Genomic DNA, 13909 nt, shown 5'->3' with positions numbered 1-13909 from the left:
TGTGTAGGACAGAACAGCACACAACTTATATCTCTTATATAACTCAGCCAGTAAAGGCCAAACATATCAGCAAATCAGATACAGAACAACTGAGCAAATAAGTAAGCTTGTGTGTGTGTGTGTGTGTGTGTGTGTGTGCGCATGCACACGTTACTGTGTGTGTGCCAGTGTGCTTTTTCACTCAAGTAAAAGATTTGGAGCTGCTGTTCATGATTGGCACACAATGCAGATGTGTGGGCAGCAGGTGCCATTTGGAGAAAGCAGAGTGGGCTGGTAAAAGGATAGAGGCAGGGTGGAGGGCCGGGGGTCTTCAGCAACTCCCCACCCACCCACCCTATCCCATAAGAAAGGTTTATGGATTGACAGGCAAATAAAGAAAATGATGAGAGTCTAATCAATCAAAAATACTCTGACTCAAATAAAGGGAGACACAACTCGCCCAACCACCATCCCAGTCAGTCATCACTGGTTTAAACATTGCCGCCATTAATGGAAAAATATCAAAAGCGTCCCATGGCCCTGCCCCCTTTGATTTTTCAGAGTACAGGCATTCTGATGGGGAAATGTAAAACTATTTACTGTGGTTTGCTAAATGTTACATCTTGCCTGTCCAAGTTTCTGTGAGTGAATGACTTTATTGGTGATCATTATATTGATATATTTTGTCTTACCTGGTTGCAGCAGAAGGATCACGTTAGCATTAATGAATCAACTCCCTTTAGCTATTTAAATGTTCACATATCTCGAATCACAGGCTGAGGAGGAGTGGCAGCTATCTTCGGATCAGGGTTTCTAATCTAGACCCAAGATTAGTTTTATCTCTTTTGAATCTCTGATTCTCAGTTTTCCCACCCAAAGTGGAAATCCCAAAAACCTCTTCTGTTTGTTGCTGTTGTTTTTTTTTATGTCAGTTAATGCTGAGTGTAGATAAAGTCATTGCAGTGGTTGACTTTAATGTTCAAGATGTTGAAAATGACAAAATAAATACCTAATAATGAACTTTAATTATATATTAGATTCAATTCAGTCAGTGCACACCGACCTACTCACTCTATTAATCATACCCTTAATCTTGTGCTGACTTATGTCATTGAGAGGGAACAGTTAAACCGTATTTCCTCATAAACTTGTCTTATCTGATCAGCTTTTTAAAACTTTTGAATTTATATTACTTGACTACACAGCATCTGAGAATACATTTATTTATAGTAAGTGTCTCTCAGAGAATGCTGTAACCAAATTTAAAGAAATAATTCCATTTTTATTTTCTTCACTGCCATGTGCAAATATTACAGAGGATAGCTACCTAAACCTTACTCCCGCAGAACTTGATTGTCTTGTTGACAGCATGACAACATCAATGCGTTCAACATTGGACAATGTTGCACCTCTGAAAAATAAATTAATCGGTCAGAAGAGGTTGGCTCCTTAGTTTAATTCACAGCTGCATGCTTTAAAGCAGACTGCAAGAAAGTTGAAAAGGAAATGACCTTCCACTTACTTAGAGGTACTTTAAAAAATATTCTTACTTATAAGAAAGCCCTTCGTAAAGCTAGAAATGCTTATTCTTCATCATCATTGATAGAAGAGAATAAGAACAATCCCAGGTTTCTTTTCAGCATGTAGCCAGTCTGACTAAGAGTCCGAGCTCTGTTGAGCCATATATTTCTTTAACTTTCAGTTGTGATGATTTCATGAGCTTCTTTACTGTTTCTATCAAAGAGAAGATTCATGGAATCCTTCCCACTATCATCATTGATGTATCATCAAGTACAGCAGCTTCAGAAGTATCTTTAGAGCCTGATTTGTATTTAGACGGCTTCTGTCCAGTTGATCTCTCTGAGCTAACAACAGCAATAGTCTCTTCTAAACCATTAACTTGTATTTTAGACCCAATCCCAACCAGACTGTTCAAGGAGATTTTCCCCTTAACTGACACTTCCGTTTTGGATTTGATCAATCTGTCTTTGTTGTACCTTTGTACCTCAGACTTTTAAGGTTGCTGTAACTAAACCTTTACTTAAAAAAACTACTCTTGATTCAGAAGTGTTAGAGAATTATCGACCTGTATCCAATCTCCCTTTTATGTCTAAAGTTCCTGAAAAAAATTATCATTTACATAGAAAAAATCTGCTTGAAGAGTTTCAGTCAGGATTCAGAGTGCATCATAGTACAGAAACAGCACTGGTGGAAGTTACCAATGATCTCCTCTTAGCCTCTGATAGCAGACTTATGTCTGTGCTTGTCCTGTTGGATCTCAGTGTTGCATTTGATACGATGATCAAAGCACTCTTAATACAAAGGCTTCAACATGTTATTGGGATTAAAGGAACTGCATTTGGCTGGTTTAGATAATATTTTACTGATACATTCCAGTTTGTACTCAGAATAAGTCATGGAGTTCTGTGCTTGGACCAATTCTTTTCACTTTATACATGCTTCCATTAGGTAATATCATTAGACAGCATACATTTCCATTGCTATGCTGATGATACTCAGCTGTACTTATCTATGAAACCGGGTGAAACCAATCAGTTGGTTAGACTGCAAGCATGTCTTAAAGACATAAAAACATGGATGACTCAGACTTTTTTGCTCCTTAAATTCAGAGAAAACTGAAGTTGTTGTCTTTTGGACCTAAGCACTGTCTAGTTGTAATGTTACTCTAGATGGCATTTCCATCAGTGAGGAACCTTGGAGTTATTTTCAGGATCTGTCTTTTGACACACATATAAAACAGGTTTCTAGGACTGCCTTCTTTCACCTTCGTAATTTTGCCAAAATCAGGAACATTCATCTGCTCCTTCAAGATTGAACTACTGGAATTCTTTATTATTGGGCTGTCCAAAAAAATTCTCAGAAAAGCCTCCAGCTGGTCCAAAATGCTGCAGCCAGAGTTCTGATGAGAACAAACAGGAGAGATCCTATTTATCCAGTTTTAGCTTCTCTTCATTGTCTCCCTGTTGAATTCAGGATAGAATATAAAATTCTGCTCCACACATATAAAGCTTTTAATGACCGAGCTCCATCATACCATAATTATTTCATAGTTGGATATTTTCCCAATAGAGCACTTTGCTCTCAAACTGCAGGTTTACTTGTGGTATCTTTAAAGTGACATTGTGACATGACATTTGTTTTGATTTGGTGCTACCTAAATACAAATAAATTTAAATAAATTTAACTGAATTGTATTGCATTTAACTGAATGGAAACCATGGTAAATGTGGCTTGACTGCTCCTGTACTTTAAACCAGTTGATGTTCAGAGTTTATTTGGCAAATTTTGGTGGAAAATAACATGTGTTGTGTACCTTCTTTGAGTAGACAAAATTATTTTGCAAAAGGGCCAATGCAAAAATACCTCTTCATCTATTGTTCCTCATATATCCCCTGTTATAACAAAACTACATTTGAGTGTTATTGAGACACAGAGGCAGTAGTGCTTGTAATCTGTCCAATACTAATGCTACAAATAGCTACAAATAAAATTTCCACACAATGACACAATCATTTGATGCTGTAATGACAGGAGAAAAATGCATTCAGACACCTGATGAGTATGAGGAAAACATCTCATAGCTTTCACCCTCAATAGATTGCCATTAATTCAATTCAATTCATTTTTATTTATATAGCACCAAGTACAACAAATGTCATCTCAAGGCACTTAGATAGTAAGTCCAATTCAAGCCAATTGGAATTCAATTAATTAATAATAATCATAATTCATAAAATAATCCAATTCGTTCATATAGAGCCAATTCAAAAACAATTTCCTAGCTAAGAAAACCAACAGATTACACTGAAAACTTTTTGTTTTTCGGTCCAATCTCCCGGCCTGAGCAGCGTGCCTGAGGCGACTGTGGAGAGAAACGACTCCCTTTTAACAGGAAGAAACCTCTGGCAGAACCAGACTCAGGAAGGGTGGCCATCCGCCTCGACCAGCTGGGGTTTGAGAAGACAGAAGGGGGGGGGGGGGGCACTGTAACACCATTCAAAGGATATCTGTTGGAACAGGGAAACACGAGTTAATGACCACAATAATATCACATATACATAAAGAGAGTAAAGTGAGGAAAGGTGTGACAGATGAGGCCCCCCAGCAGTCTAGGCCTATAGCAGCTTAACTATGGGATGTTTCAGGATTACCTGAGCCATCCCTATTCAAGGTAAACACAAGAAACTTGTGCTAACGAAAAAATAAATAATAAAATAAAGGACCAGACTCAGTGAGTAATTCCCTATACTCCCTATATAGATCTGCTCCTCACACCACAACAACCATCTTTTTACAGCCACAAGCTACCTTAGCCTCTCACCAACTGCACACCAGTCACAGCGGGTTGGGGATGCAAACCCTGGTTCGGGTAGGGGGAGAAATAAAAGAGGTAAGATAAGCGGGAAAGGGATTCAAACCCTGGTTCGGGTAGGGGGTAATGAAAGTATAGAAGGAGCCAGAGGTGAAGGCAGGACAAGACACACTAGCAGATACAGCAGACAAATTCACCTAAACAGTCCTATATTCACTAAAAATACCAGCAAAAACAAAGCCATACAACTCACTCTCACCAACTGCACACCAGTCACAGCGGGGTGGGGATGCAAACCCTGGTTCGGGTAGGGGGAGAAATAAAAGAGGTAAGATAGGCGGGAATGGGATTCAAACCCTGGTTCGGGTAGGGGGTAATGAAAGTATAGAGGGTGCCAGAGGTGGAGGCAGGACAAGACACACTAGCAGACACACTATCAGATTCAACAGACCTAACTATAAGCTTTATAAAAAAGGAAAGTTTTAAGCCTGGTCTTAAAAGTGGAAAGGGTGTCTGCTTCCCGGACATTTACTGGCAGCTTATTCCACAATAGAGGGGCCTGATAACTGAAGGCTCTGCCTCCCATTCTACTTTTAGAAACTCTGGGAACCTCAAGTAAACCTGCAGTTTGGGAACGAAGTGCTCTGTTAGGAAAATATCTTACAATGAGATCTTTAAGATACGATGGAGCTCGGTCATTAAGAGCTTTATATGTAAGGAGAAGAATCTTAAATTCTATTCTGAATTTAACAGGGAGCCAATGAAGAGAAGCTAAAACTGGAGAAATATGATCTCTCCTGTTAGTTCTCATCAAAACTCTGGCTGCAGCATTTTGGATCAACTGAAGGCTTTTCAGAGAATATGTGGGACAGCCCAATAATAAAGAATTACAGTAGTCCAATCTTGAAGTAACAAATGCATGGACTAGTTTTTCTGCATCACTCTGAGACAAGATGTTCCTGATTTTAACAATATTACGAAGATGAAAGAAGGCAGTCCTTGAAACCTGTTTTATGTGCGAGTCAAATGATAAGTTCTGGTCAAAAATAACCCCAAGGTTCCTCACTGTAGAACTAGAAGCCAAGGAAATACCATCTAGAGTAACTATATAGCTAGACAATTTCTCCCTGAAACGCTCAGATCCAAAGATAACGACTTCAGTTTTGTCTGAATTTAGAAGCAGACAGTTCTGAGTCATCCAGGTCTTTATGTCTTTAAGACATGCTTGTAGTCTGACCAACCTATTGGGTTTATCTAGTTTTATAGATAAGTACAGCTGAGTATCATCAGCATAGCAATGGAAATTTATGCCATGCTGTCTAATAATGTTACCTAATGGAAGCATGTATAAAGTGAAAAGAATCGGTCCAAGCACAGAACCCTGGGGAACTCCATGACTTACTCTGGTGTGTGAGGAAGATTCTTCATTTACAAGAAAAAACTGAAATCTATCAGATAAATATGACTTAAACCAGCCTAATGCAGTTCCTTTAATCCCAATAACATGTTCAAGTCTGTGTAATAAGATACTGTGATCGACCGTATCAAATGCAGCACTGAGATCCAACAGGACAAGCACAGACACAAGTCCGCTATCAGAGGCTAAGAGGAGATCATTGGTAACTTTCAGCAGTGCAGTTTCTGTGCTATGATGCACTCTGAATCCTGACTGAAACTCTTCAAACAGATTATTTCTGTGTTAGTGATCACAAAGCTGAGCTGCAACTATTTTTTCAAGAACTTTAGACATAAAAGGGAGATTGGATATAGGTCTATAATGAACCAACACTTCTGAATCAAGAGTAGGTTTTTTAAGTAAAGGTTTAATTACAGCAACCTTAAAAGTCTGAGGTACATATCCTGTCAACAAAGACAGATTGATCAAATCCAATATGGAAGTGTCAATTAATGGGAAAACCTCCTTGAACAGTCTGGTTGGGATTGGGTCTAAAACACAAGTTGATGGTTTAGAAGAGTCAGGTTTTGAGTCAAAATGAAGCTGCCTGAATCTTGAATACATGCAGCTCTTTAAATTTAAATATGCAAGATTTCACATCATAATACCTAAATATTTGCCTGGTATGGGTGAAAATTTTTTTTTTTGACTTTGCATCTCACATCAAATCAACAGTCATTCAGTTGATATGTATACAATAACTTGCTCAAAGATTCTCAGACAGGCTACATGCCTTCCAGCTGAATCACAGTCTCTGTAATCTGTGAAAGGCCACATTCCACTTCAAAAAGACACAATATTCCAAAGGTTCCTGTTATGGTTGTAGAAGCCTGTTGGTACACAGTGTTTGCTGATGCAGATGCCCTGACCTACCCACACAGTGACATCTCCTCTACAGATCATTGAAAGGTTTCCTGCCAAATACGGGCATATCTCATGAGAGCAATAGATGACCTGTGTAGGAGGACATAAAAGAGTGGGAACACCCTCTGCAAAATCTCAAACCTGGGCACAGCTGTTTTTTCTCAGACATGAACAATGCAGCCTTTGTTTGAAGGAAAGCTGCAGAAGTAACATCAATGCCTGTGCATCCTTTGCCTTTGCAGCAGATGAAACACCAAGTCTGCTCTTATACTGTGATGGATGGACCTGTGTGCATGTTTAATCATAAATACCAATTAAACCTTAGTAATATTAGAATAATACCAAGTGACAAAAATACAGTACATTCTTGCCACAGATCCCAAAGCAGCTATTGCCAATTTTATAAAGTGCAATTCCATGTAATGTTAGGGATCTCATACTCGCGCTTGTTCTTTAATCCAATTTTGGAGGCAGAACAAACTTCAATATTTCCGCTAGGTGGCGACCTTGTCCGAAGCAGATCACCCCGGACAGCGTTGCGCTTGACTGGAGTCAGCCTACATGCAGGATCAGCATAGTGTGCCTGCGAGGAGCACAGAGGACAAAACTGACGCATTGCATTTCACTCATGCACTGATTCGCTTGGGAGCAACTTTGATTGTTTATTTAGTCAAGGGTAGTGAGATGCTTCTAAACTAACAGTATGTGCAGCAGCCGTTTGTTTTCACTGGTCAAAAACAAAGTAAAACCTCCCAAAGTTTATTTTTAGAATAACTAGATGATTCAGAGTTGTGGGTAGTTTTACTGAAAATGTCTCGCAGATAGGTCCCATCAGATAATCACTGGTACATGAGTAAGTAGGGGTGTACAGGAGTGTGCAGGGGGTGTAGTTAATGATTATTTGCACCCTGCTCTCCTGTCCCTTACGTTTCCTTTATGGATTGACAAGCTCCGCGTCAAAGCGCACAGACCCGCCTCCTGCCTGTAGAGCGCACGGTGCGCCTGTCTCCTGCTGTCCGCCTCAGAGTCTTATTCCACTGGGAAGAGAGGGAGGGAGAGAGGGGGAGCAGGACCTGAGAGAAGAACAACGGAAGAAAAAGAGAAAAGAAAAACGGGACAGTAACAGAAATGGCCGGGATTTTGTTCACGCTCACCTTTCTTATTTCGGGGATTTCTGCACTCGTTTCTTCGTCACGGAAATACCCCCCAAATGAAGGTAAGGTCGCTGAGAGGAATGAGCTGCCTTGGACTACTGACTCCATCCCCGTTCCGTTTCTGTGCGTTTGCTCCGCGGGGCCAAGCTCCGTAGCTCGCGATTGCGAGTACGTAGGGCCACGATAAGTTTGATGAAGGAAAACCCAGACGGTCACCTTTACGTGGAGACTGTTTTTTTTTTTTTTTTTTGCTGGGGTTACGCGGATGAAACTCGAAGGAGATGGAGTGTCCAAATGCGCATCGGCCGTTTTGGTCTCTGCTCTGGTTTTGATCGTGCGTGAGGGCACGAACAGTCTTTCTTTTGGCCCCGATAAAAGCTGTTTGGTCAAGGAAAGGAAGAAAGTCGAGCTGATATCTGGAAAAAGCAACAATAAAATGCTACAGGCTTCCACATAAACGGAGGGAATTAACGTGAAATTACAAGTCACTGCAAGACTGGAGTGCTCAGCACACATCGGAGTGACCAAGCAGCTCTTCATCCATCCGTTTCAGAGCTGTTTGCAGTCATCGCTCCTGCTGTCACTGTCTTTCTGTTCAAAATTCTTTAACAGTTGAATTGCGCTGCTTTGCGCATTTTCATGCTCGATTAATAATAATAATAATAAAAAATCCGTTTAGTTCTCTGCTTCTTTTTTTTACTGAAGAGCGGAGGAATTTTCAAGTGGAAACTGTTCGGACTGAGCATGTTGTGACCGACTCGAGACGTGCGCTCCGGAGTTGCCTTCACAATGTCCAGAGGCAAAGATTATTAAAATTCGAAATGTAATGCCCAATACAGAATATACATTCTATAAATTCATAAAATTTATTAGATCATTTGTTCATATGTCCTGTCGCAACCCAATCAGATTCTGGTTCTGTTTATTTTTAAAGAAACATTTCCAAATTATGAAATGGCTTACACTGTATTGTTACAGTTAATTGAGAAATTGACTGTATATGTTGAGAAATATTGAGAATTATTAATAAATCTATGTATATAGTGTGAGTCGTTTATTGAGCATTTAACATTTAAAATAACCCTGTTAATGCAGGATGACTTTTGATTCAATTTTAGTCCTATTCAATAAGACTATTTTTGATAAGTTCTTCACATGTTAGACTTTTTCCCTGCAAGGTGTTGTGCGAGACTGACTGACAAAGACATTTTAAACGCTTTCCCTCTTCAAAGACCAAGTTTATGCTCAGAACTCCAATTAATCACGCTTAAAGCCGACGGTGAGCAAAGGGAAAATGATTTAAAGACAAGCAGGCAATGGGTTTGTCCATCGTAGAAAATCATTTACTTAACGGAAATCAATCGAAAGGACGCGCGTAAATAATTATGCAGAACAAAAAAATTAGACATGTCGTTCTATTTATCCACCCCTGCACTAATATCCATTATACATTTATTTGTCATCTTATTAAACCACTTTAACATTTATTTTTATTCATTCAAAAATTAGGACGCTAATATCCCTCCGCCGTGTGTTAGGCCGAATTAAGTTAGATATGCCAAAGCTGATGTTGTGTGGCCAGTCTGCGACTACATGCTCACGTCTACTATTCTTGTTTTCCAGTCACGTTACTGGACTCCAGATCTGTTCAGGGAGAGCTGGGATGGATCGCCAACCCGACAGAAGGAGGGGTAGGTACTGCAAAGAAGTGTTCCCTTGTTAGGACGCACGGTCTCCTGTTGAGCTTTAAAAATAAAGAGATAATATCCATTATTGGCAGGAGCTGTGAGTGAACCACCAGATAGATACACAGTCCCATTTGATCAGGTTCAGTCTTTTTAAGAAAATCTTTGTTGGTGATTTATTGTGCTGCAGTCTGCCCTGTCAGGATAGTCAGCTCAGGGTGAGAGCATTTCTTTTATGGGAAACTGTAATATAGATAAATGTGAATTAGATTTTTTTTTCATGTGTGTGTGTGTCTGCATGGAGACCCTTTTCCACACCCTCAGGGCCCCATGGGGATCCTGAACCCCTCACTCTATAGGCACCCCACTCAGCCCCGTTCTCCTGCCCCCCTTCCCTCCAACCACTCTGTAATGGTCAGATGCAGGGGCTGATACTGCAGCAGGCGTCAGGTTTCCTGAATAGACGCAGGATTGAATCGGTCTTTGTGGAGAAACTTTATATCCCTTTCCACCATTCAGCATATGAGAGAGGAGAGAGGAACTTGGCAGCTGAGAGAAGGTCCTCTAAAATGGATGAATATGAGGAAAGTGCAGTCGGCTTCGGCTCTAACTGCAGGACGACCAACTATAAAACCAACAGGGAAGAGAGTTGACAAAATACCTGATCCAACAGTCTAATTGGGATATCAGTAGCTCTGATAGAGAAAGAATATGGGCTGCAGTGGGGCTCTCATAGATATACAGAGAAAATTGCTTAACCTTCTCAGTTAGATCATATGGAAATGGACAAATTCATTAGTGTCTGAATGAATAATTGTTCAAAATTAACATATAACAGTAATCACCCTTGCATATTTTTTTTTTACTTGCACAAGTGAGACAAGTGAGCCTTGTAATTTGTATTAAAATTAATATGAATCAGCAACAGTCATGTCAGAAAATGAAGTTAAACCCAGTGGAACAGCAGACCACCATGTGCATGTCCATGTGAGCCTTCCTGAGTGAACTAGTGCTGCGCTCAGGTCTTCCCCTCGGCCATTTTATCACAAACAAGTGATTGACAGGGTCCTGGCAGCCCTTGCAAGCCTGCATTCACCCTCTCATTATGACCAATTGGCCTCATTTTCCCCTTTCCTGCTATCAGGGAAAGGTGCAGCCTTATCTCAGCCACGCTAGATTTCCCCAACAAAAGAGGGTCAAAGGGAAGCGAGCAAAATGGAATGGAGCATCAGGGATAGGGAGACATTTTCTCAAATCATACAGCAGCAGCTGTATTTAGTATTATCCTGCTCTACTCTGGGGAAATAATTCTCTAATCCAGATTGTTTATGATAAGGCAAGTCATATCTGGCAGCATTACTCATATCTCCCACCATTCTTTTTATGTTCATTTTGTACAGTTTTCTAAATGGTTAAAGCTACAGCGGCCAAAGACCTGTCTGCTCATGTTTAGACTCCAGCTCAGTCAAAAACTTTATTCAAAACACATAGTGAAAAACTGGAGGGAACACACTGCTTTGATCCTCTGAAGACATGCTTGTATTTGCTCAATAGTACTCGGTCGAGGGAAACTGTATCATAAGTATAATAAACATTCCCTCCTGGCAAAAAAAAAGCCAGGCCGTGCTGGACAAAGTAACCCATGCACCCCACATCAGCGTCTCTTTCGTCATCAGTTCTTGCTGACATCAGTGTACATGCGCGCCTCAGTCTCCAGGTCCTGCTCGTTAATGTAGATGTAAAGCAGGCCTACACATATTAGATCCTGAGCACTTGTTTAGAGACCGTCTGTATCCATACAATCCTCTGTTAACATTCCTTCTTTTACATATACTCATGTTCTGAACCATCCAGGTCTGTGGTTGTGTGTGTCTGTGTGAGAAGTGGATTTTGTATACCATTCCACGAGTAATTGAACTATAGATCATTGAGGCATAGAACTAATTACATGCATTTAATTTCTTATACCTCGGTGAATATTAACAGCTTTGGGTTTCTGAATTATGACCTAACAGGTCTACCAGATGTCATTCATAAACATGAGTTAAGTTTAAGCACTAGCTCTGCTGTGAATCAAATATGAACTACAACAAACAAACCAAATGCTTCTTTGGCGTGAACTGGCTCCCAGTCATGTTCAGTACATACACAGCTCATTTTGTTTATGATATTTATTCAGATGCTCTTAAGCTTAACAACCCTGCTGCTTTTATCGGTTTACTTTTAGTTATGGTTTGCACCATATGTAACTAAGTAAGCAGACAGAAAATTTCATCAAGTTTGATAATAACCATGTAACATTTTCAATGCATTCTATCCCTAGTGGGAGGAAGTGAGCATTATGGACGAGAAGAACATCCCCATCCGGACATACCAGGTGTGTAATGTCATGGAGCCAAACCAGAACAACTGGCTCCGCACTGACTGGATCCCGCGTGGAGGTGCCCAGCGTGTGTACATTGAGATCAAGTTCACCCTTCGGGACTGTAACAGTCTACCGGGGGTCATGGGAACCTGCAAGGAAACCTTCAATCTGTACTACTATGAGTCCAACAATGACAAAGAGCGCTACATTCGGGAGAACCAGTTCAACAAGATTGATACAATCGCTGCAGATGAGAGCTTCACGCAGGTGGACATCGGCGATCGTATCATGAAGCTAAACACGGAGGTCCGGGATGTCGGTGCCTTGACCCGGAAGGGTTTCTATTTGGCCTTCCAGGATGTTGGCGCGTGCATTGCACTTGTTTCAGTCAGGGTTTTCTACAAGAAATGTCCTTTATCTGTGCGGAACTTGGCCCAGTTTCCTGATACCATAACTGGTGCCGATACTTCCTCACTGGTGGAAGTTCGTGGCTCATGTGTGGATAATTCAGAGGAGAAGGAGGTGCCTAAGATGTACTGTGGAGCTGATGGAGAGTGGTTGGTTCCCATTGGGAACTGCCTTTGCAACCCTGGATATGAGGAGCGTAATGCAGAATGCCAAGGTAAAGATCTGACACTTCTCTCCAGCTGTCTAGCACTTACAGTTTTTAGAACAGCCTCCACTCTTACAACACCCCGTCTGTCCCTTCCCCCATCTCCAGTTCTTTGTCTTTATTCCCATCATTTGTTCCCTTTGTCCTGCCCTCTCCTCACTCAATTCAGCCACCTCTCACCCTGTTGGGTGTTTTTATCTCGTCGTTCTTCTTCTCGCCCCAGTCTTCCTTCCAGAGTCGGGTTGGCTGATAGAGACAGTGATGACTGTAAATGGACTAATTAGCAGGCCCACTGGGAGGTGTTGTGCAAAGGGATGTATCCCCCGAGAACTGGTGAAACTGGTAGAGGAGTGTAAAGCTCCAACTGGTTTGCACCACCACTGAGTCTTTCACCCCCACCTGTTCTTTCTCTTGCTCCCAGTGGAACCCTAAGCTGGGAAAGGAGATAGACAGCTTTAGAGGAGCAGAGGGAGGAGGAGTAGAGAGAAAAGGTTTATGATTCCAAGCAGGTATGAGAGGAGTGAAAATGCACTGCTTTGAGATGAGGTTGAAATGGGGCTATCTGGTTGGGAGGAATTGCTTCTTGTGGACAATTATTTTAATCTCATCTGCAGTGATTCTACATCTGACACTTTGATGAAGATTAAAGGTTACCACAGAGTGTCATCCTCCAGATTCTTTAAGATTGTATGCATAATAGCGTCATTAATGCATTATTGAAGTAATTTCATGTGATAGTACAATAGACATATTCAAATTCCTACAGCTGTTCATCATTTTTTTTCCAAGTCTCTGCCCTCATTTAACTTGCTTTTTGTATTAGGTTGTGCTGTATGACACTGTTTTATTGATAGCATGTTATAATACTCAGCAGCTGTTGTGTGGATCACATTTAGTGTTTTGCCAGATGGAGGTGCAGTTGTAATCTGGCCAGGAAAGTTGATACCAATTTTGACTTGATGGTTTACTGGTAGACCCATCCACCCGCCCCATCACCATCACACACAAAAAGCAGTGGGCTGCAGCAGTGAGGGGTCAGAGGCTGGGCATGGGTGATTAACAAGGGGTGGCCCACTACACTTCTCCTAATTAATGATGAAGCCTTTATCTTGGAGGACTAATTGCATGACAAACAGTTTGGTGATTTAGGGGTACCGCTGGCTGCTTGAAGGTGGGGAAGGTGAAGGGGTTGTCACAAGTTTTCACAGATGGGTTACTGTGTAAAAAATGAAAAAAAAAGCATCACTTGAGCTGGTAGAGTTGTCTTGGAATAATGCCATCTCCTCTGTCGCTGGCATTAGGCAGCTCCAGACAGATTTGTGTTCCAAAAGTCACCAAGGTGGGGAGGAAAGGTGGGGAGGAAAGGAAGTCAGAATGTAGTTAGTTACAGACTTTAATTAGTCTTTGGTTTCTGTCATGCAGTTCACTATGATAACTTCTCATATTTCAAATAAGAATAA

General features: G+C 41.0%; 1 protein-coding gene across 2 annotated transcripts in view; it reads left to right on the top strand.

Moving 5' to 3' along the window:
* The first annotated feature begins 7587 nt into the window (after nucleotides 1-7587).
* Nucleotides 7588-13909, top strand: part of epha4l (eph receptor A4, like) — a 53053-nt gene continuing 46731 nt past the window's right edge. For both annotated transcript variants that reach the window (XM_075474016.1, XM_075474015.1), the window contains exons 1-3: nucleotides 7588-7848; nucleotides 9410-9477; nucleotides 11795-12458. In XM_075474016.1, the coding sequence (XP_075330131.1) occupies nucleotides 7761-7848; nucleotides 9410-9477; nucleotides 11795-12458 (820 nt within the window). In that variant the 5' untranslated portion in view covers nucleotides 7588-7760. The remainder of the gene's footprint in view (nucleotides 7849-9409; nucleotides 9478-11794; nucleotides 12459-13909) is intronic.

The sequence above is a fragment of the Odontesthes bonariensis genome, chromosome 9, assembly GCF_027942865.1.
Source record: "Odontesthes bonariensis isolate fOdoBon6 chromosome 9, fOdoBon6.hap1, whole genome shotgun sequence".
NCBI classification, from domain to species: domain Eukaryota; kingdom Metazoa; phylum Chordata; class Actinopteri; order Atheriniformes; family Atherinopsidae; genus Odontesthes; species Odontesthes bonariensis.
This window is presented reverse-complemented; position numbering and strand designations above follow the sequence as displayed.